The sequence below is a fragment of the Tachypleus tridentatus genome, chromosome 11 (genome assembly GCF_004210375.1).
Source record: "Tachypleus tridentatus isolate NWPU-2018 chromosome 11, ASM421037v1, whole genome shotgun sequence".
Classification (NCBI taxonomy): domain Eukaryota; kingdom Metazoa; phylum Arthropoda; class Merostomata; order Xiphosura; family Limulidae; genus Tachypleus; species Tachypleus tridentatus.
In genome coordinates, this window is record NC_134835.1 from 77,168,277 (window position 1) to 77,193,637 (window position 25,361).

The 25,361-nt window shown below is 33.9% G+C and overlaps 1 protein-coding gene across 5 annotated transcripts in view; it reads left to right on the forward strand.

The window, feature by feature from the left end:
* The window catches only part of LOC143232520 (protein arginine N-methyltransferase 3-like), a 39,417-nt gene that overhangs the window by 8,589 nt on the left and 5,467 nt on the right, over window positions 1–25,361 (forward strand). For 3 of the 5 annotated variants that reach the window (XM_076468087.1, XM_076468085.1, XM_076468086.1), the window contains 7 exons: window positions 462–731; window positions 6,541–6,646; window positions 10,633–10,792; window positions 11,927–12,077; window positions 12,856–13,043; window positions 17,116–17,342; window positions 17,741–17,880. In XM_076468087.1, coding sequence (XP_076324202.1) covers window positions 474–731; window positions 6,541–6,646; window positions 10,633–10,792; window positions 11,927–12,077; window positions 12,856–13,043; window positions 17,116–17,342; window positions 17,741–17,880 — 1,230 coding nt within the window. In that variant the 5' untranslated portion in view covers window positions 462–473. The remainder of the gene's footprint in view (window positions 1–461; window positions 732–6,540; window positions 6,647–10,632; window positions 10,793–11,926; window positions 12,078–12,855; window positions 13,044–17,115; window positions 17,343–17,740; window positions 17,881–25,361) is intronic. The other 2 variants (XM_076468088.1, XM_076468089.1) reach the window with 1 other exon arrangement.

The following is a 25,361-nucleotide window of genomic DNA, read 5'->3' on the forward strand; positions in this document are numbered from 1 at the left end:
CACTTTGTTTGCTATGATATTACATTGTCCGTAGCTTTTGTCTGAGGGGGAGGTTTCAGAGATTGTAACACTGTAATGTTGTATATGTGAAGCATTGTATCTTGATTTTGATACTTGAAATTGCCTTGTTTTGAATGAATAAATAAACAGTTTAATCGTTTTGTGCATGTGAAAAGAACATGTTTTTATATAATATTGAAAGCTCAATTATGAAGTTGAATCAGTGTTTAAAATTGGACAATGAAGTAGTAAGTCAGTAAGGCTAAACATTAAATATACATAAAGTGGCATCACAAAACTGAATAGCTCTGGGTCTCCCATCAAAGTTAATCAAGCCATGCATACAACATTGTGTATTTGAAAAATGTAGAACATTTGTTTATGTAATGTTAAAAAACTGAAAGAGTAAATTAGTAAGTTGATAGTAATGAAATATAGTAGTCACTTTTCTCTGTCTCTAGTTAAACTGACATATGAGACTATTGTTTGCTATGGAAGGAGATAGGAAAAGTGATAGTGACAGTTCTGATTGGGAGGATGCTGAAGAAGTGGAAACAGATATTCCTGTCATGCCAGCAATGTGTTTATTCTGTGAAGTTACTTTTCCTCATACAGAAGAAGTCTTTGAACACATCAAAACAGATCACTCGTTTGATATGATCAAATTTGGTGTCAGATTTCATCTGGATGCTGTTTTGTGGATAAAGTTTGTGAACTTTATGAGAAAACAGGTAATTATTAATTGATGTGTGTGTAATAAGCTAAACTTGTTCAAGGCTCATTCCATATTTTGTAAACAGTAAAAAACAACAACTGAATAATAGAGAGGTAAGTAGTAGTGAAATGTATTTATACTTTATAAACTGCCCAGTTTTCTTTAGAATTATTTTGATTCTATCTCATTTTTTTAATACATTTGCTGTTTTATCCACACATGAAGCATAAATTCCAGAGTTAATATCTCAGCTTTGACGGGTACATCATCTCAAGTTTCAAGTGTGGGTGACTCAATGGGAGATTGGACATTATATGGGCCAACCTCTATCTTCAAACTCTGCTTTACTTCCTCCTGAACACGTTGAATTTGCTCAGGCTAACAAGGACTAATCGTCTGTTTCCACCTCCTTGTTTTGCCATGCCTTCTCATACCTTTCCTGAGAATTCAGTTTAGCCTTCTATGTTTTTTTTTTATTTTATTTCCCAGCTATGTAATGTTTTATCTTTCACTCCTATTTTTTATGACTCATGTCCTTCCTTACTATATAAACGTTTTTCCCAACCCTAATTGTTTTTTTTCCTCCCCTCCTCTGATATTTAAGTCTATATTAAACAATTTGCCACTTAGTTAAATTACAGCATTAGCATGTTTCATCCTCCATGGGTTTTGAATCATTCTGCCTTCACTTATCATTATGCAAACTGCACTTATCTTGATCAACAACTGTTGGGTTTTGTTTTACCCATTTGGAAGGTGGGCCACAAATCTATCAGTTTAATCCATACCAAATTCTCCTGCCTACATCTTACCCTCACAATTTTTTTTTTTGTGGTATCTTTCTGTTTTCACTGTTTATCTCCTGTCTGAGACTCTTCACAGAAATTCTGAAAGATTTTCTGGGACATCTCCTCCCACTAATGCTTATCTATTATACTTCCATCTCGGCACAGTCTTGTCTCTATGTCTTTGGTTCATCCATCATGGGATAGTATACCAGATTTGCAACCTACCTTTTATGCTTGCTTTTGCAGCTTATGATTTCTGTTTGGGTGGTCAAGGCTTTTGCTTGTAGTCTTTAAGATCTGGGGCTGCATTTCCATTATTGTATGGGTGACTGGCTTTTTCTAGCCCATTCTAAACTGAAGTCAGTCAATTCTATTTGTCAGCTTCTTCAAGTGGGCTAGTTAATGAAATTGGAGAAGTTCTACCCAGTACTTTGCCCATTTGGGTGTATTTTTCAATACTCACCTCTTTCAGGTTCGTCCTTCTCTCTGGCTTTATTCCGTGGAGTTATTAGTTTGCTATGTCCTATCTGCTCACTGACTTTCTGCATGCAAGATGCTATTGCTTTTGGGGATATGGTCTTCCATGACACCACTTGTCCCCCTAAATTGTGCATAAATGTATTCCCTACAGTGGACTCTACACAATCAGTGGAATCTTCCTCAGAATCCTTTGGCTGCTCCTGTTACACTTCCTCTTCCCTAGTTGATGATCTTCTTTGATGGTGAGATAAAATTTATGCATCACCAGGCAATCTGCTTCCATCTCCTCATTCAAATTGTATCTGTTTATGAGCATATCCTTTCAGGTTTAGGGTGCATTGATCAAGCATCAGGAAGCTTCAGGTTAATTATCTGGCAGTGAGCAGTCCTTACATATTAATGTCTTTTAGTTTCTAGCCATTTATTGAGCTTTGGATCACTTCCTACCCCTAACCAGGCATTGTCTGGTGATAATTTATTCTGAAAATGTGATGGTTAGGGAATATTTCAATCACCAATGTGACATCTGATTGACATCCCACTGTTCTTGTATGTTGGATCATATTCATTTAATCTCATGCCATGTTTCCAGTACTTTCAATCTTCCATGGATTGTCTTTCCTGTCCTGATGAAATTTACCTCTATCCTCACATTTTGGCTTTGCAGTTGGTGGGTTTTTTCTCACATTGATGCATTTGCCACCACCCTGATTCACAAATATTATGCTCTTTGGGCCCCCAGTGCCTCATTCTCAGGCTTTGGCTATTAATGCCTTCAGCCAAGATTTGTTCCACAAATTCCTTTCCAATTGCTTCATTGGGTGGTTTCCTAATCTATACCACTCTGTGCCGACTTTTTCTGATAGCTCTCTATTGATCAACTCAACCAAGATTTCCAATTATTCTGTCCTGTATCCCTTCCCTTGTTTCCTAATCTTATTTATCAATGCCAGTCACTGGTTCTACATCCCACAGTTCACATTTTCCATCTCTATGTCTGGTTTTTGTTAGGTTCTGGGCAAGGAAATCTGTTTCTCCCATCACATATCTTTCCATCTGGCTCAATCCATACATCCTTCCATGGAGGTATATCAACAGAAGAGGAAAGTCTTTCACATGTGGTCCCATTGTAGGGGATTCCCCTCTGAACGACCTACTGTGCCTCATATGATTGACTTTCTCACATGGCTTTTTGACTGGAGATCTTTGGTCTTTTAACTTTTATTATCTAGTTGTTGTATGCCATACCTTTTGTTTTTCCCAATGCAATCGACTTTATGTTTCCCCTGTCTGTACCAAGTTAATCCATTCTATCTAGATTTGTTGTTCCTGTCCCAGACAGTCTAGTTTTCTGGATTGGGATTTTAATGTTGTTCTCCATTTCCTTTCTTTACTTCTGTTCAAACCTCTCTCCTCATGTTTTACATTTAACATTTCCCTTAAAACCTGTTTCCTTATTTGTGCCTGTGATCATTGATGGTCTGACTTTTACTTGTTCACCTTTGACATAACGTGCACACTTTATCAAAATACCTATTTTCTCTTTTTATCCAGATCATTCCTTTCTTCCAAAAACCTCAGTCAGTAGCATCTGAGGGCTCCTCCTTTCACCTTTTTCCTTTCCCTCTAGCTCTTATCTCTGCCCTCATCACAATCTAGATAGACTTCTATGTTCAGTGCATGCTCTTCATTGCTATATTGCCTGCACAACTTTATTCCATGGTTTCTGTTTCCAACTCTTTATTTTGTGGCAATCTTCATCTAAAGATCTCTCCCTTCCTATCTTCACCAGTTGGGTTTATTGTTTGATCTGGTGGGCTTATTCCCTTCCCACAGAAATTTTTTCAGAGTAAATTCTCATCAAATTCAACACTACATCTTTTCTCTCACTTCTCATCTTTGTTGGTCATTGGAGGGAATCCTGCAATTGGGCATGTAGATCACACCTAACACATTTATCTGCCATTAGTTACATCATACTGTGGTTTGGGCTTCCTAAGCCTTTCACCTGTGGCTGTTTTTTAGGCTTCTGTGTGACTCTAAGACTGGGTAAGTCTATATTAATGTGTTTTTTTTATTATTATTATTAATAAGGCCCATCCTTCATACTTTCATCACATACATTCTGCCCTGTGGCAAGTGGTGCCTAGCCAGATATTCTACAATTCAAAATCTGTACTTTACAACCATATTGACTTTTGTTTCCTATTCCAGGGCTTTGCAGTGCTTACCATCAAAATAGGATGTTTTATAAGATCATTTGAAGATGAATAACCTTGTGATATTGCTTCATAAAGTTGCCCTTTAAGACCATACAACATCATGGGTAAAGCAGAAGGGGATAGCTGTCCATCCTTCCCATACCTTGATTGAAGGAATTGAGATGGTTTACTTTGAAAATTAAACCATCCTTGCCATACCTGGATTGAAGGAATTGAGATGGTTTACTTTTCAAAATAGGTTTTTATGATTGCTCATTGAACTGTCTCAGGTGATGTTATCTGGACTCTACTACACACTTTCACCCCCATTTGCTTCAAGTGGAATATGGGAGTCCTTACTACTTACCAGTTCCAAGATTATTGGGTTGACTGTGGATGCACATGCTGAATGTTTTCTACAAAAAAAAGACAATACAATTCAATACAGAGTAGAGTGGTGGAGTTCTGCTGGTTTAGATGGTGTACTATCATTCGGTATGCATTATTCAATTACTGTGGAGACTGATGTCAAATTGCAGTCCACCCCTTCAGTTGAGAGCCCTTATCCTACTCCTTCATGAATGTCAGTACCCTTTGGCTGGGTTTTGAATTTAGAGTGAACCAATCAACATAAGTCTTCATGCATGTTCAAGGTTGCCTATCTTCTCCTCCCTAGTTGTGCTCCCTTTGTGTTGTGTGTCACAGCAGGGGTAAAGGGGATTATTCTGGTTCTGTCGTTTTGCTATTTTTCGTGTGTCTTTGTCAGAGGATGTTATTGTTTATTGGGTAGCTCTGATGGGTTTTGTTGTTGGGGAAATAGATTTTGCTTACACAGACATCCTTTTAATATCAGATGTCCCTTGCAGGATCAAGATATTCTCAAATAACGTGTCATGCCCTGAGGTTGGAGTGGTTCTAGGTTCCCCTGTCTCTTGGGCTTGAGGGAAGATGGTATAATCCTCATCCTACCTTCACATGGATGTCAGTTCCCAGTAGTATAGGTTTTAGATGTAGTTGACTTACCAAATACAGCCTGTCATACCCTAGCCACTTTACATCTAGGGGTATATCCAGTGATATACCCACTTTTATACTGCACTGTGTGGATCATCCTTTGTTTAACCACTTTTTTGTTTTGTGGGATTGATTTGTGCATGTGTATTTAAATGTTTGGATACTTATCCTCCCTCAGTTCTCTCCTACTTGCTCCCATCCTTTTTCTGCCATTTTTCTCTGCTCTTTAGAGATAGGTGAAAAGTATGCATGGTTAGAAGTGGTGCTGTTTCTCTCTTTATATTTTCCAATCTGACTCTCTCATCTATGGACACTTTTAGGGGGTTATATCTGCTCTTCCCTTGCACTGTCCATCCTCCTAATCAGTGTGCAATTCTAACTAATCTTGTGAGGAGAGGGAAGGAAGTACCTTATCAAAAGGTATAGTTTTCCTATACTGAAAAGGTATTTCTGATGGATATTTCCTTCTTTGCACACTTCCCCTCCAGTGCTTTTGTCTTCTACCAGATTTTGAAGTGATAATTAGATAGAAGTTCATAGAGGAAGTCATATGAGTATGCTATGCTCTTGTTGGTGAAGAGGTGATGTGTGATGATTTACATCCAAGACATGTTTGAATCACTTGATTTCAATAGATGAGGAGCAGAAGGCTTGTGGCATGCATAAAGAAAGAGTTTGCATATAGGTGGCAGCAATGTACAAGAATAGTTAATATTGTGAGGAAAGGGAAATCCTATTGGAAATACATTTTCTGTAAAGGAAAATTACATCTTTTATCTGAGCAAAAATTATGTTATGATGGATAATTTACATTGAATTCCAAGTTTCTAGAAAGGATGATAAATAAGAGAAGAGGTAAGGTAGAGATAACAAATTTCACAGTTCTCATACAAGAGAAGGTTGAAGGTTTTGAAAATATTTTATTATAAAGCTAAGAACTTAAATTTTGCATAATATTAAAACTTGATTTATGAACTATCTTTTGATAGTTTATTTGTATATACTGATAATAAAGTAGTTTAATTAAATTTTGAATGCAGCTCTGTGAAAGGTTGTGGCATGCTCATTTTAATTTCATTGGTGAAACTGTAACAAGTAATTTTGGTGAATCTCATCAGCTGATTTCTGTTTGACTATATTATACTAAAATGAACTTAGTAGTCATAATAAATGAAGAATAAATGAATAAATGTAGTCATAATAAATGAATAGTTGTAAGATTCAAAACTATGTTGTGCTTAAAAATTAGTTATGAGGTTGTAGTTTGTCTATGCATATGTATGTTTAAATATTATTTAATGATGAACTCTACTTGAATTTTACAAGCCTGATATTTGTTTAGAAACTCAGTATATCTGATCTCCAAGAAACTTCCCTTGATGTTATTCCATGGGAAGAAGAAAGCTACATGACTCCAACTTGCCCTGATGATTCTCTGCTAATATTTGGTAAGCATTCTATTATGTAACATATAAATACTAATTATATTTTGTACTTCATACTTAATATCTGCTCTTTTATAGATGTTGTGATTATTTTTCTGTTTCAAAAGTAACATTACAAATTTAATATTGCTTTTTTTATTTTTTTTAAAGAAAGTTATTTTCAATTGAAGTAGTGAAAAGTATTTTTTTATTGTAAGTGGTAAAATAAAACATACTCAAGTATATATCATATTTTAATCATTTTAGATTTTAAGCTGAACACATGATAATGAGTGATGAATATGTTTTAGCAGCTCAAATATGTTTGCTTTTCCAGATAGATTATTTATGGTTTTATATTTTCAGGATTAGGAATTTAATAATTAAGTGTTTAGAAACTGAAACTAAACATTTTTTGAGACACAGAATCTTTTACTTTCAAGGGGATACACACCTTTATACATAATTATCTTTCCAGTGCCTCTGTCTTTAAACAACTCCCATCTATTATCATGCAGATTTATTGTGAATAAAATAATTGTATGGCAAAAGCCTTCCACAATAAGGAGGTCAACACACCTCCTCATACACTAATTCTGTCTATGTATTTATGCTTTGAATCTTCATTCTACTTCAACACTGACCACATTAGATGTATATTTTTTCCAGTATAATGATACTTGTGATGTTTAAGGTAGTTTCCTTTTTTTTCAACAACCTATGAACATAGTAGTTCATGTAACTTCTACTAATTTCCTCACACAGGTTATTTAACAACTATGGCTTATGGAGGCACATTCAGTGGAGATGACATAATGGTTATTATGTATAGGACAGTGGGTTCCCTTATGCCTCTAGGACCGTCAATACCTTTCCCTTCTTCAGGCATTTTGAATTTAACACTCATTAATTTTGTTTACCTTCCTTTGATCAGTTATATTCCTCAAAACTCAAACCTACCCTTTTCATCTTTCTAATTCTTATATCTTCGATTTTAGTCATTTTGAATCCTCTTGCATAATTCCCATATCTGGGATTGACATGGGAGAGGCAGACTATTTAGCATCATTGGTCCGGCATGGCCATGTGGTTAAGGCACTCGACTCATAATCAGAGGGTCACAGGTTTGAATCTCCCTCACACCAAACATGCTCACCCTTTCAGCTGTGGGGGCATTATAATGTTACAGTCAATCCCACTATTCATTCATAAAAGAGTAGCCCTAGAGTTGGCAGTGGGTGGTGATGACTAGCTGCCTTCCCTCTAGCCTTACACTGCTAAATTAGGGACAGCTAGCAAGGGTAGCCCTCGTGTAGCTTTGTGCGAAATTTAAACCAAACCAAGCTATTTAGCATCAGTTTCTCCTTCCATTGCCAAATACTTTTATCTTCACCTGATCCTTTTCACTATATTTTGTCCTCTTTACACCTCAAGTCTGAGACATTCCACCATTCCAGATTCTCTTCTCTCCACCACTGTGGCCTATCCCACTTCTGCCATTTCCATGCTCACTAGGCTCTTTGTTGCTGGGAATAGGGATATTCTTCTATCCTAAGTTGAACTTTCTTCTTCCTTCTATGAAACCTTTATTTGGCCTCCTTTCTTTTCCATAAAGTGTTGGAGGTGTTCCTAATTGGATTTTATCATTGACTGGGGCTACTCATAATCAGTCTTCACTTTCATTCTTTGTTTTCAAACTGTCCTGAACACCATTCTTAGCTGTCACAATTTGAGCTACTGTAGTCAAATTTTATGTCTACATAAGAGTTACTCTACTTTTTACTTATGAACTTTCTTCCTAGTTCTCTTTCCATCCTACTCTCAGCCTTTATATCTCCTTCTTCCAATCCCATCTGTGTAAAACATATAGACAATGACTAATTGCATCGTTCATGCAGCTGTTCTTTCTATATCTAAAACCTCAACATGCTTCCCATTGTATCCTTGTCCATGCTGGTCGTCAGCCTGCCAGCATGCACAAAAGGGTCAGAAATGGGCCTGGGATATCTTTTACAAATATCCAACTCTTTCCAACTACATTGCTTTCCAGCAATATCATGCAATGCTCGACATATTAAAGTCAAAAGGAATTTTTTATTAAGTTTATAACTCTTCTACTAATAGTTCCAAAGTCCTATGGGACAAGATTTGGAAGGTTAGTGGGAAGTATGCTTTCCACCCCCTTTTCATCTTGCTGTTTAATGGTCAAGAAGATGCTGATGTACAGAGTATTGCTGGTATTCTTGGCAATAGCTTTATATTCTCATCTTTCTAGTATTTCTGCTTACTCCCATTCTTTCTTGGCCATCAATTTTTGGACAGAACAATTGCCTCTTTCTTTTCAGGGTGATTATCTTTACAACTATGATTGCCCATTTATACTGGTGTAACTCCATCTTGCTCTTCATCAGTCTGACATTATATCTGATGGACCTGATGATGTTCACTATGAGATGCTGCACCATCTCTCTTTTGTCTCTCTTGGTCTTCTTCCAATTATTTTTAACCAGATCTGACAGGAGAACATTTTTCCTGATGCTCGGCACAAAACTACTGTCTTACCTTTTTATAAACCTTGGAAGGATCCCAAATTCCTTCTAATTATCATCCAGTTGATTTAAATAGCTGTTTCTGTAAGGTCTGTAAGAGAGGATGTTTAATGCCCATTTTGTTTTGTTTCTTGAATCAAACAGCCTCTGTGAATGACCTGAATTGACTTGAAACATCAGTCAGGAAAACATTCCTCAGAAGAGAATATCTTGTTTCTGTCATCTTCAATCTTCAGAAGACTTATAACATTACATGGAGATATGGCATTCACCATCTGGAGCTTCAGCTCTGCATAGGAGCTCTCTTCACATCTCTAGTCCAGAGTTTGTACATGTTCTATGGAAGTAAAATATTTATCATATACATACTACAAAGCCAATCATTCCTCTCCTTTACAAGAAGGGAACTGCCTACCTTACCATTAAGATACCTATTTCCATTCTGTAATTTATTTTTAACATACATATGTATGTTAATATATTTTGTGTTCTCATCCTCGAGTTTCCACTTTTGGTCTCAGGTGTGTTGAACCTGAGAAAGCAGGTGTACAGTAGTCTTATACTAAGGCTGATTGGAAGTGTTCCAACACAGTTGTTGACACTTTATTAGCCACTGCAGTCAACATTACTATAGGCAATATTAACTTAGATAAAACTATGCCATGTTTAAAAAAACAAAAACAACAAGTAGCTTCTTAGTGTTCATCTAAAAATGAGTATCAGAGAATGAGATCTTGTTGCTGAGAAAATGGAAATGTGATATCACAGAATAATGAATGGAAGATAGGCTTAGTCTTACAGCCAGATGTTTAGTCAGAGAAGGTAATTCAACATACAGTAGTCTTTATCTAAAATTCATTAATCTCAGTAAACTAAAAAGAGTATTAGAGATACCAAGAATGTCTTATTTAACCAAGAGAGTATTTGTCTACAAGTATTTTTTTTCTAAATGTTTAGATATTCCTAACTGTAGGTTTATCAATGATTATAATGTTTGAAGGTTACATTGAAGTTGCTTATTCAAATTAGAAATAAGTATTAAACAAAGGTAAAATTGTATTAATTTTTAGATAAATCACATTTTTCTTATTTCTTGGGAAACTTGTCAATTGTATTTCTAAGTTGTAAAGCTTATAACAAATAAATTATTTCAATTTAAAATTTAAATATATTAGTAGTAAATTAACTTATTTATTAATAAAATCTGAGACATCTGTCAGCTACAAAAGAATTTAATAAAAACCAACTGTGTAACTGTATATTATCATATTTAATGTGTGCCATTATATACTAAATTCTATCCAATAGTGTCACTTTGAAGATTGTAGTGTTTCTTTTTGTAGAGAGAATTTTTAACTTTAATATAATTAGACTATATAGATACTATTTCATGATATTTAAGGATTTTATTCAGAGGGATATACACATGAGTAATGTGTTTGAACCTCTCAATTCCAACAGATTTTGAAGACTTTATCAGTAATTATGAGTGCAACACTGCTGAACCAATGGATGTAAACAGTGTGAGTTTACTAAGGAAGAAATATTTGGAAGTGTTGCAGAGACTTTCACTAACAGAGAGCAAGTTGGAGGATCTACAAAATGATATGAAGAAAATGAGGTATCTGTTGTTCTGCATAGTTTCACCTGTTTGAAGGAAATAGTTTAGCTGAAGATGTGTATTTATGACAATATTCATGAATACGATTAATTATTAGTAAAAAATTATAGATGCTAGTGTGTGTAGTTGGTTTAATACAATTCTGTATACGACAAGCATCCAACTTCATCCCACTCCACCCAGCCTTGCACCATTTATCATTACTTTTCTAACCATGAGGTGTGATTCTGGATATCTTCACCATTTTAATGTTTGTTTTCCCTTGGAACAGTTTTTCCACATCAGTGCCCTAGAAATGTGACATTTCAGTGGACCTGCCACCATTTTTGTTACAGACATACAGACAGGGCTGTTATTTCTATTTGGAGGGTTCCAGCCTATTTCATGTTTGGGGAAGTTGATTGCATGCAATACACATCATCTTGAGATAGCATATCTTTCTTCAGTTATGATTACTTTCCTGCCTTGTTGTATCCCACTCAGATGTGCTCCTTTCATTTTTCTCCCTGTCTTCTTAAACATTTAACATTTGGGCAGAGATTCTCAAATACAAAAGGTATCCTTCTAACATGTTTGGGTGGTATGTCTGTTCTTTCCTCATATTGGTCCATCCTTCTGATCAGTGTGTAATTATAGCTAATCTTGGGAGTAACGGGAAGTACCGTACCGAAAGTTAAAATTTTTCTGAAAATGAATTTCCAGTAGGTACTTTCTTCCACTTATATTTCCCATGCTCCCTCCCCACTCATTTCTAGTGCTTCTGCCATTTGCTAAATGTTGAAGTGATAGTTCTGTAGAGGATTGTAGAGAGAATCAAATCATTTGATTCCAATGGTGAGGTGCAGAAGGCTTTGAGGCATGTGTAATTTAAAAGTTTGCATATACAGGGTAGCACCAGATGGGAATAGCTAATCTAGCGAGAGGAGAGAAGTACGTTTCCAGTGTAGGAAAAATGATAACGTTCTAAAGTGGAATTTTTAAGTTGGTGGAATAAACATGTTATGAAATATATAAGTATAGACCTGTTTTATACTTATTCATGGTTTCTCTACTGTGAATTACATCATAAGTTTGTATGGAACTTACTATAATTTTTGAAGTAAATGGGACATTTCATCTGTTATTATTGTGTAGATCATCTGTCAAGAATTCATTTCTACATTCCGATGCTGCACCTACTACTTCAGATGTTTGGGAAAAGAGTGTCAGTTTGTTGAAAGAAGAAGAAGACTGTTCTTACTTTGATTGTTACTCTCATTTTAGCATACATCATGAAATGTTGCAGGTGAGCTCAGTCTTGTTTATTGTTTAGGTTATTCTTCCCCTGTTAAATGTAAAAGACGTTTATAATAAACACATATGTAACTAACAAGTTCAGGTGTTGCATTGTTTTAGCATTAAGATGTGTTAAATTTAATTTTTATACAAAAGTTTTTTGTAATAGAAAATCATTTTCACCTGTTTCTGATTGAGCTTACTTGTGTTATAAAACCTGAGAGTCAGCTATAACAGAAAATAATACTTTTCTTAGAAACCTGTGAATATCTTAATCTACGTAAAATAAATTATTACTCATGAGAGAGAGTTTGCTTGTTTTTATAAGAAAATTATTTGTAGAAAACTGAATGAAAGTGTTTTGTGTAAACAGCACATCTGACTTAAGTATTATTCTGGAATTACACATGTATGTATGATTTCTGTCACAGTTTTAAAATGTGAATGATTTTTAGCATGTTACCCTGATGTTTATAAGATGGCTGTCATAGTACACAGTCTTTATGATGTAGATTGTATAGCCATTATTTGATATTTATTTTGTCTACAGTTGTATATGACATCCATCATATTAAACCAAGTTGAAAATGAAACTTATAATAGAATACAATTTTATACATAATGCTTACCAGTATTTCTAACAATGCTAGAGGTTTTGTATTACAATAATTTGTGTATGAAATTTAGTATCTTCATATATTTATCATATAGCATTGGACTGTAATGCAGAATGAACTTAATTGTAAAGTACAATGTTTATGAACCACGTGTGCTTTTTGTACATTTAGGACAATACAAGAACAGAAGCATATCAAAATGCCATCTACAATAATATTGATCTTTTCTGCAACAAAATTGTTCTTGATGTTGGTTGTGGAACTGGAATCTTGTGTATGTTTGCTGCTTCTGCAGGAGCTAAAGAGGTGATAGGCATTGACCAATCAGAAATTGTGTATCATGCTATTGACATCATCAGGTAGAACTTAGTGCAAAATGAAATTAAGATTTATTTTTTTTAGGATACATTTCTGACTTCTAAACAATGCCTATTTTTATTGAGAAATTTTTCACATGCTTAATATTTGAGTTAATTTCTTATGGATGAAAGCTGTTTACTCTCTAGTTTAGTGTTGGATTAAGGATGAAAATCTGATATTACATGTTTATTTTATAACTTTTATATAGTAAATCTCAATATTAAAAGTATTAAAATAGTTGGGATAATTTGATAATTGTTTTTATATTTGAGAGTTTATACATGAATTAATATTGTTTGACACTTGTGTTTCAGGTTATAATGAAGTTTGTACCAATAATAATAATTAGAAAGGCATACTTGTATTCCATGAACTAAATATTTTACAAATCTTTAAACTCTAATGTACATGGGGTTAATGTCTTGCAAAAATTAGTAAATACAAACCAAAATATAAAAACATTTATAATTTATTAGTCATTAATATATATGTAAGAAATGTTAAAGAAATCAGAATTGATAATTACACTATGTGACACAAATTTTGTTCCTGGAAAATGTGTGTTATTTCTTAATTGCTTTTGTTGTAAAAGTAGAAAAAATGACCATTATTCCATTCAAACTTTACTTTTGTGACCTGGATAATGAAATTTAGAAGTTAATTTATTTTCTGTGTAAAAATGGGCAATTTTGCACATTTACATAAGGTCTGAAAAAAACAACATGTGAATCAAGATTTACATGTATTTATACTAAAGCTGTACAAAAATGATTAGAAGTGAGTGGTTTTTCGAGATTTGCAACTGTAATATAAATCATTTTCATGTATCAGCCTCCAAATATAGTCTCCCATTATGTTTTTGTTATACACTCCATGGTAGCGGCATTCAAAGTTCATATATCTTGGTGGAAGGGCTTGCCTTGCTCCTCTGAGTATGCTCCCATGTTCTCTTTGAATTTATCAAGATGAGCATCAAGAATATGGACTTTCAGGGACATCCTGTAGCCCATTTTGCTGTAGTTCTTCACCAGAGTCTCAACCAATTCCTTGTGATTGCCCAAGAAGCCCCGAACCATTGCGACAAAGCTGCCCCAAGCTTTTTTTTCCTTCCTATTGAGCTTCTTGGGGAATTCTGTGCACTCCAGGATCTTCTTTATTTGTGGTCCAACAAAGACACCAGCTTTGATCTTTGCTTCAAACTCCTTATCAAGAGCTGTTACAAATTGTTTCATAGGATCCAATTTTATGTGCAGTGGTGGGAACAACACCTTCTGGAGGTCCACTAGTGGCTCACAATTGACATTATGCCTTCCCACAGAGAACTCGGTTTGTTGTGGTCAGTGCTTCCTGTTGTAGTGTGCTGTAGTGTCCCTGCTATTTAAAAGGCTAAGATAACAGGGAAACTTGGTAAAGCCTCCTTAGAGACCCATCAAGAATGGCACAATTTTGAAGTCTCCAATGTCCTCCCAGCCATACTCATCACACTTCAAGGCAGATGTCACAGTGTACTTTTTTGCTATTGTCTTAATAAATTGGCCACATACATAGCAGAATGCATCTGGAGAATGCTTGCAGCTTCTGGATGCCATCTCTGATAAAATCAGATAGGTCTGTGTGTTCACTTAGGCAGCTAGAACTAAACTGAAGTGGTGAGCCCCTGTATATATATTACTGTGGAAAGTTCTTGAAAATTCTCATAAGTTCTACAACATTCTTGAAAGTTCTTGAAAATTCTTGCAAGTTCGAGAAAATTCTCTATCAGCTACTCAGAACTGAAACAACCTGGAATGTTCTGGAAAATAGGTAGATTTGAAAATTGGGAAATAACACTTTCTGCCCAGGAACAAGAAAAAGTAAAAATTTTGTTACATAGTGTTATTTAGACATCTGTACAAGATACAGATATTGCACACACATAAGAGTTTACAAAGTAAAGTAGTGGTAATGTTTTAATGAAGATGTGCACATATATAAATGTGAAACTAAATAATTTTCTAGTTGTTTATAATAAAAGATTTTAATAATTATTTTATGGTAGCTATTTTGGATTTTAGAAAAATAAACTAAGTCAAATATGAGGGAGAAAACAGGAGAAAATTAGTTCAATGAGATATGGTCTGAAAATCTTAAACAATTTGTAAGGGATTTTAAAGTGGAAATATTTAATATCCATGACAATTAACTCTACAGAATTACAAATATGTTGTATGTTAATGGATAGCCAAAGATGTTATACTTTGGAAAATTTATAAAAAATAATTTAAAATGAAATTTATAAATCAAAATATAAAACTGATATGAATTTAGTAAAAAAAATTAATTAGAAAATACGTGTTTTATTGTAACAAGCTTAAAAACTGTTGTTAAAAAATCAGGCAAAGTATGGAATTTTAGGTGTGAAATTTTAGATAATATACATAAAAAATGAATTAATTATTAATAAGATACCTAGAAATCTATCCATTTTAGAGATAGTAAAAATTTCATAATTTTTTGTTCTAAAATGGTTCCAAAATTAAATAGCAAATATTCAAGAACAATGCAAGATGATTTAAACATTAAAATATGCATATGTAAATTAACAAGATATTTACCTACTATATTTGCTTATTGCCTATGAAATGTAAAATAATACTGATTTATCTGATAATTAAATGTCTTCATTTGTTGATAACATAAAAATTAGGAAATTAAAGCTATTGTTCATGTATTAGTAAAATTCTTTAAAATTTCAAATACAATTAAAAATTAAATATGTCAGTTATTGGACCAATTATAAAAGTGGTAAAAAGGATGAAAAGAGTAATTACAAATTAGATTTTACTCGTTATTAAGAAAATTCTGGATAAATATCTATATAAAGTTGTTATAAGGATTTTTAAATAAATATAATGTAATTAAAAAGAAATCAGTTTTTCAGCCTAGAAAGAGCACAATTTTAGAAGATTTTTTTTAACAAGGGTGATTTGTACTTACATTATGATAAGTAGATTTGTGCATTGTTTTTAGATCTCACAAAAGTTTTTCATACATTGAATTATTGTATTCTGTTAAAGAAATTGAATAACTACATTCTAAAAGGACTACTCTTGAAATGGTTTGAAGTTATTTGAAAAACAGAAATTATAATGGCAAAAGTCAGTGATTTTTTTAGTGAACTGATCTTTAATGGTTTTATGTAAAGTTTTGTATAAAGAACTTATTTTTTATTGTATATAAATGTTATTGTTCACCTAGGTTCAGTGAGACAGGTTTATTTATATGCAGATGACATCACTGTTTTCAGCTATAGAAAAATATTAATAATCTAAAAAGGTTTTCTTAATAAAGTTACTAAATGGTGTAATAAAAATAATATTCAATTATATTGTTTCTCTATACCAAATCTTTATTATTTGTAAAGTGAATCAGTAATAAGAAACATATTATCTATTTGTGATTTTTCATTTAAAAATATATAATTTCAATGTGAAATTGTAAAATCTGGTGTCAGAAATTGTAGGGAAAATTTGGAAAGTAGATATTTAAAATGTGGGTGTGTGTTACTGTTAAGTGCTTACATCAATATAATATGATAATTAAATAAAAATGCCTATTTTAAGAACGAATAAGGAAAATAAGTAACAATGTACTGTCATCTCTATGTTCTCAGTTTAATTACATATAAGTAGATAGGAGATAAGATTGCAGATGTTAAGAAGAGAATGAAAACATTATTAGTGAAGTTGGCTCTTAAATGGATAACTATAGCCACATGTGTTTGAATACAATTTTATTATGGCTTGTATTACAAAAGTTGTGCATTATTTGTCTGTTTAATTTGTTATTATGAGTTAGATAAAGTATATTCTATAAGGTATTTTTTTAGTAATCTCTGTTTTCGAACACCAGCTAAAAGAAAAATCAGTGGCTTGTGATGCTATGATTACATGTTACAATTTAAGATAAGTACACTTAAGATGTTTTTTAATAACATTTCTTGTAGAAAAGCTAAAATTAGCTTTATAAGGTAATGTCTTTCTGAATCAATTAAATATGAAAAAAAAATGTACATTGGATTTTGTTTCTTAGGGAAAACAACCTTCAGAACCAAGTAGTGTTAAAAAAGGGGCGCCTAGAAGATGTTGAACTTTCTATAGAGAAAGTGGATATTGTGATCTCTGAGTGGATGGGCTACTTTCTTTTCTTTGAGGGAATGATAGACACAGTACTGTATGCTAGAGACAAATACCTAATCAAAGGAGGCACACTACTTCCAAACAGATGTACTATTTCTTTGGTTGCTTTGTCTGATGAAGGTACAAATTTTCCCTAATTTATGGTAGTGGTTTTTGTATTTCTACTTGCATTATTTTCTGATTGTTCATTTTTATTTTGATGATAAAACAGTCTCAGAAAATTTACTTCTGTAAATATTTACATGGTTTTTAAAGCCTTCTTTTGTTTAGAGCTCTACCAGTGAATTGAAAGTGTTATGTATAATTCTTCTGCTTTAAATATGTAAAAGAAAAAGTAATTGATTTTTTTGTGCTTCATGAAAATTTTGTATTTAAAATTTATAATGAAATGCAGGTTTAACCATATTGAATCTTGGTCACGTAAAAGATTGTTAAATTCTTATTTATGGAAAGTTAAATTGCATTTTAAAGATTACGTAGAATTAAGTTACTTTTTTCACATATTTTCTATCCTTCAGACCTTCATCAAAGATATGTAAGCTTTTGGACAGATGTTTATAACTTTAAGATGAGCTGTATGAAGAAGGAAGTAATTAAGGAAGCCACAGTTGAATCAGTTAGGAAAGAGAAAATTTGTAGTGAACCTGTAGTTGTAAAGGTTAGTCATATACTTTTTGTTATGTATATAAAAATGTTGGTTTCTTATTAGTTTATTGTGTCAGTTATGCATATGAACAGAAAGATTTTTTTCATAGAAAAGTCTTGTAGTGCATGCTTACTATGAAAAAACAAGGTTTTAACACCATTAGTGGGCACACCACAGATAGTTCATAATGTAGCTTTGGACTTAACAACAAATAAATTCATACTAATACAACTCATAGGAAATTGGGTCAAAACTTAGATATTGATTATTAATATTGTGTAGAATTAGTTATGTGCATAACTTATGTACTTGAATATTTTCACTAAATATGTGAATTGTTTTCATGTATAGCAACATCTTAGGTATAAATGTGATAACTTCTGGTTTCCTTCATGCAAAATATCAGCTTTATGGTGTATTCTGTAGAGTAGAGTGTTTTTAAGTTTAGTCTGGGACTTCAAATGTAGTTTTTATTTTATTATTCACATAAATTATTCTCTTCTTTGAACTTTGCTGTTGATTTTTATGTATTTCTATATTTGTTTATTTTAACTATTTTAATATATTTTGCTATTATTAGAATTATTTTACATCATTGGTTTAGAAAATAGATATAAGAATAATCTAATTCTCCTAAGCTGACTAGACCTCGTGAAGTATTATAGTGATTACAGCCAAAAATATCACTAATAGATAGTCAGGGTACACATCCCGGGGTCTTCATCGTACAACTAAATATTTTGGGGGTACAGTGAGAAGACAATGTACTTTTGTTATCATGGTAGGAACTAGTGCATTTGAATATGCATTAGTAGTGTGTGTACTGATATTCTAAATGTATACATACATTAATTCAGTGCCCTAAATAAATATTTAATAATATTTTCACTTATTTCCTGGCATCTTAAAGCTCACACTCTCTCAGTGTACTGACTGAGTTCATTCTACTTCTACTGCAGTTGCCTTTCATTCATTCCCAAAGTCTTGTGTTATGGTGGCTTGTAGGCAATTTTTCACAATATTTATAGAGCTGAGAAGCTTTTCTCATTACTTCAAGATGTCATTGGAAATTCAGAATCAGCTGTTATAATTTTGTACTTTAGCTGTCTGAATCTGGTAAGCTAATCTTGCTTCCAAACATATAAAAGTAATTTGGTTTAGCTTGTCTGCTTATGTATCAAGTCTGTTGATTAGAAGTTTGTATTCTTCTGCTACATGTAGGTTAACATCACCTATATACTAAGTTATAAACTGTCACAGTTTTCCAATTCTTTTAAAGTGAAGGAGATGTTAAACTACAAATACATTTTAGCAGTGGCAATGCTTCACTGCTAGACCTCTCATTGATGCTTTCAGTGCATAGGTCCAGTGTAGCTATTTAGAATTTGATGGAGATTACATCCTTTGAACTAAGCACAGTTTCATTTGCCATATCTGATTCACAATACTTGAAACTTTTTCAAGCTTTATTTTTACTTTTGAAGCAGGCTGTATAATTTAATCTATAACTCCTCAAATGTATCACATGATTTTAATCTTTAATTCAGATATGAAATCCTCATTCATTTTCCTTGTCACTTATCTAAAGATATTGAGAAACCACATCTACAATTGAAAGAACTCTGCTGAATGCTACCAGACAAAACTGAATATCAAAATTCAGTAGCTTTACTGAGTGTTATGGCTGTACCAGATACTCCTTTGTCAAATGTACTAAAAACTTTAATTTGAAATAGTTTCTCTATGACTAATGTAACTATGGAAGGCAAAGTTTTTCAACTGTCAATTCTCCATGACTATCTTGCTACATTGATTTTGGAGTTTTGGTAGAGTGGGAATGTTCATTAGTTAATTTTTGTTGTGCATATTGGAGCATAAAAGATATTTGAATAGTAGTAATATAGGACCTTATAACACCAAATGTTATTTTTCTTATTTAACGTTCATTTTGCTCCTCAGCTTCTTTAGGAGCATTCCACTAATATGGAAGCCGTAACTGATGATACAAAATATAAATCAGTTTAAAGAAAAAAATGTTATAAGGTTGTTTATTACTAATATTAAGAGTGATGTAATTTTTCATAAACATAGACAGCTAGACAGTGACTTCAAGTATTTTTGCACAACATGTCAACAAACAGCAAGAAGATTAAATTTGTGTGTAGCAGTTAACAAAGCTATTTCACAAGTCTTGCATATTACTGTCTGAACATTTTTATATGTACTTAACATAATTACACAGTTACCATATCCTTGACCCTCTCCTATTGCAGATGACAAGTCCATGATGCTCCAGAATCTCACAAAGATGATTAACCAGTTGCCTTCATTTGCATGCTTTGCATTAACTTTGTGAATCAGAAACTCCTGTATTTCTTCGTGTATGTTAATATACGGTATTACAACTGATAGCTGACCTAGCCTGCTAAAATCTGGAGCTAAGTTAACTTAAAAAGTATAAACCTTGCTTCACTTTTTCAGTAGTTTTATTTCTCACCTCACTAGCAACATTGTAAGTCATAGTGTGCTACTACTATGGCTTTCTCTCTAAAAACGCATTTATTGGTTGAACTCAGAATGGCAGACTTTAAATGTTCAAGACTTGCTACTGTATGTGCCACTTTGAGTGCTGACTCCTTCTTGTTCTCCCTTTTATTTGTTTTTAATTCTAGTTGTTTACACCAGCATGCTTGTAGCTGTTGATTTATAATAGGCATTGCTGATATCAAAAATGGTTGCCATTTTGAAAATTTTCAACACGCTGTTAGGCTATGTTTGTTTCTCTTCCTGGCTTCAATGTTTCTTTCCACTTCCTGAACCAATCTGAAGCAAATAGTATAAGAGAAAAGTTCTAGTTATAACGGATGACAAATGTAATAGTGTAGGAGACAAGTTCTAGTTATAACGGATGACAAATGTAATAGTGTAGGAGACAAGTTCTAGTTATAATGGATGACAAATGTAATAGTGTGTGTTATGTTATTTATTATTACTATATTCGGATGTATCAGTGGTGCACAGCAGTAGAGTCCACAACATCAATAATGATTACTTTGAACATTAGTCTTGGATTAATACACCAAATATACCTTTTTATTTACTGTACACCAGGAAGTCAGATGTAACCTATGACAGCATTACAGTTATCTTGTGTTCATAAAATAAGGGAATATGTTGGATGAGAAGTACAATTCTGTAAAGACTGACATATATAGCCAAATTCCTTCCCTTACAATACAGTAAACTCTCATTGTTTCGAAGTCGCTAGAACTGAATATATCACTTGTATCGAAGTTGTTGACTGGTCCGGCCAACTGTCCATATAAATACATAGTAACAAAAGCCCCTTGAACCGAACTGCATGTATCGGTGTCGGCTTGTAACGATGTATAATTATAGTCCCTAGGGTGTGAAAAGCATCAATATTACATCCTTTGTATCGAACCAGGTACGAAGATATTTATTTTTCTCTTCTTCCCTAAATTAATTGTCACCGCTGCCGGCTGCCGACCACCTGCTACGCCGCTAGCAAGTGCAATTAGTCAGTCTCCGCGCAACAATGTGTGGTGCCACCATCAAAATCTTACACTTGAGAAATAGCGGACTGCAGATGGGGTAGTAGATTAGCCTAGCAATGTTTTTACAACAATTATGGTCAATAACACTTTAAACCCCTGCCCGCCCCAACTCACTCGCCCTCCCAGCAAAAATTAGCTTAGATATAAAATTTTCAGATTATGGCTTTGAGTAGATTATGCCTGGGCAGCCTGCATGCTGTGGCCTATAAAAGGCTAATCACAGTCAAATTAAACAGATCATTAATCATTGATCATGGTGAAGCTCAAGCTTGTATCGATAGAAACTAAAATTGCAGCAATAGAAGAAGTTGAAAAAAAAGTTAAAACAAAAACAGAAATAGCAAAAGCATTTGATGTGCCTCTGAACACTTTGTCAACATGGTTGAAAAATAAAGAGGCCATATTGTCTTCTCGAGACAAATTTTGTCCCAATAGAAAACGCATGCGAACTGCAAAACATTCTGACCTAGAAGCGGCATTGCTTCTGTGGTTCAAAAATGCTAGATCAGAGAATGTTCCTATCTCTGGGCCTGTTATGCAAGCAAAGGCAAAAAAACTTGCTGATCAAATGGGAATCACTGACTTTTGCATGAGTGATGGGTGGTTAACCCGATTCAAAAAAAGACACGACATTCAACTTCGTACGATCTGTGGTGAGTCTGGTAGTGTAGAACCAGAGCAAACAAACCAGTGGACATCAACAACACTGCCACGCCTGCTAGAAAACTACAGCCCACGGGATGTCTTCAACGCAGATGAGTCTGGCTTATTCTTTAAACTTCTGCCAGACAAGTCTCTTGTTATCAAGGGAGACTCCTGTCACGGCGGGAAGCGAGGCGAAGGAGCGGCTGTCTGTTTTGGTATGCGCCAATATGGACGGCACTGAGAAGCTTCCTTTACTTGTCATAGGTGAGTGTCAAAAGCAAGTAAAAATATTTTCCTGTGTTTTCTATAGAAGTTGTTATTTTATGATTTTCTTCAGATTATTGACATGTAAATGTTTCATTTTTAATTTCAAGACATTAACCATGTACATTTTCTTTCCTTTTTTTTTAGGAAAGGCAGCAAAACTGCGTTGCTTCAAAGACATCAAAACCCTGCCAACACCATACAAAGCCAACAAGCGAGCTTGGATGACATCAGATCTACTCACCGAGTGGCTGAGAGAACTTGACCAAAAGTTTGTGCTGCAGAAAAGAAAGGTCCTTATGATAATTGACAACTGCCCTGCCCACTCCAACCCCACTGGACTTAAGGCCATCAAGCTGGTGTTCCTGCCTCCCAATACCACAAGCAAGACACAGCCCATGGACCAAGGCATCATCGCCAATCTAAAACATCATTACCGCACAGTACTGCTACAGCGTCTTATTGGTTCAATAGACAATAAAAGTGTTTTCACTGTGACTGTGCTTGAAGCCATGCGACTGCTACTCTCTGCCTGGTCATTGGTAAAGCAATCAACCATAGCCAATTGCTTCAGAACTTGTGGCTTCTTCTCTCCAGAGCCAGTAGAAAACAGTGAGGACCCCGAGGATGACATACCATTGGCCCAGCTCTTGACACGGCTGAATGACACTGGGTTTACGGTGGATGGCACAGCAGAGGACTACGAGACTGCTGATAATGATCTGATCACTAGCACTCCCCTGACAGACAGTGATATTGTGGCCATGGTGCAAAATAAACAGACACCAGAAAATGACAGTGAAAGTGAAGATGACAACAATGAGGAACCCCCCATCCCAACACATTCTGCAGCATGTGAGATGTGCCTGCAACTTCAGAGATATCTTGAACACCAGCCTAACGCAGGACAGTTTATCTCTCAATTAAACATGATGGAGCGTTTTGTGACCAAGTGCCAGAGGGACAGCAGTTCGCAAAAAAGCATTGTGCAATATTTCAAGTGACTCCAGTTAGACGTTCTTGCTGGTGTTTGTATCCTGTGCATTATAATTACATATGTCTATATTATGAATGTTTTTTTTTTACAAGTGCTGTTAATTGTCCTTTTGAATTTCATTAAATGTGTTTTAAGTGTTTACACACGTGTGACTTCTGAGTCTTTAATCCAATTACCGGTACTGCAACAGCCGTCAGTTATAGGGCCTACCATTACCAGATTTGGCTAGTGAATGAAAAAAAAATCCTTTTTAACGAACTTCTTTTGTAACGAACAATTCTCTTTGGTCCCTATGACTTCGTTACAACGAGAGTTTACTGTATATATTATCAACTGTCTTTTAAACCTTTGTTATACATATTTACATAAATAAAAAGTTTATAATCAATACAGTTGTGTACAAATAAGGTTGTATTAATAAAAGATACATTTAGCAGATAAATAAACAATATCCACAAAAGCTACTGACCTCTTCCAGTACCTGGCCCAGCATGGCTAAGCGTGTTAAGGCATGCAACTCGTAATCTGAGGGTCGCAGGTTCACATCCCAGTCGCGCCAAACATGCTCGCCCTTTCAGCTGTGGGGGCATTATAATGTGACGGTCAATCCCACTATTCGTTGGTAAAAGAGTAGCCCAAGAGTTGGTGGTGGGTGGTGATGACTAGCTGGCTTCCCTCTAGTCTTACACTGCTAAATTAGGGAAGGCTAGCACAGATAGCCCTCGAGTAGCTTTGTGCGAAATTCAAAAACAAACAAACCTGGTAACATGCACAAATACACTGAACAAGTAATTGGTACTAAATTAACTACACAGAATTAGCAGAAAGAATTGAAACATGAACTTTAAATGGCAAATAATTAAAGTAAAAGTCCTACAAATAATAATAAGTGGGGTGTTTTACTTTTCTTCTTTTTAAAATTCTACTACTATTTTAATTAGTTTATTGATTTAAAGCACACAAATATTTTGATAGTGTGGAAAGCATTTAGAAGTGTATGCCCTGTTAGCATGATGCTACTTACTTAGCTGATGGGTGAAGACAGTCCACTTCATATAGGTTTTTGTCTCAACATCTTATACTTGTAAGTGAATCCAGTATATTAAATTGGCTACAGTATTTATTAACTTTTAGTTTTGATTTATGAACAGTACACATATTAAATGTAAACACAGAAAAACTAAATGGTTTCATACTGTAGAAAGTGCATTATGAAAAAAATCATATAACCAAAAGATTTCTTAAAAACTCACTAAATGTAGAATATTAGCTTTTGGTTCATAGCCAGTACAGTACTGACAGTGATTTAATGAAGGTAGCATATACCCTTGACATGGTGTTGTTATGTAGGTTTTTGTCTTTTTCATCAGAAAAAACATATCATCATGCTTTGTTTTTTTATATGAAAATATGTTGAAATAGATACAAAGGCTCATTCTGATATATATGCAACACTACCACTGTGGATAATTTGCATATTATAAACGTAAAGAAATACAAAAGAGATGTCTTATGTTCCTGTTAACTTTTACAAACATGGCTCATTGATTGCATGTGAAGAATTAGTCTGAAATAAGGAAAACACTAAAACTTAATTCAAGGTCAAATTACAGCAGTAATGAGTTTGCCTTAAGTAGGACATATGCTACAGTGACTTGTTAATGTTCATTTACTAAAAACCAAACATCTTATCAACGTTACCTTAGTACACGCTATAGGTATACTAATAATGCATATTTATGCTAATTGTGAAGATCTGAGGTTTAGAGTTAAAAACCATTATGAGAATCTCAGTTTTCAGGTTATGAGAAAAACAAGTTTAAAGGCATGTAAATGAAAAAAAAACTTTTATTTTTCATAATTTTTAAGAGTTTTTAGCTTAGCTAAGACTTTTCCTGAACTGGACATTGAAAATAAAGGGGTAAGGATTGAAAATATACAGAAAAATAAATTGTGGTATGTTTGACATTTAAAGGTTATTGGCCACCTGAAACTGAGGTATTAGTGAA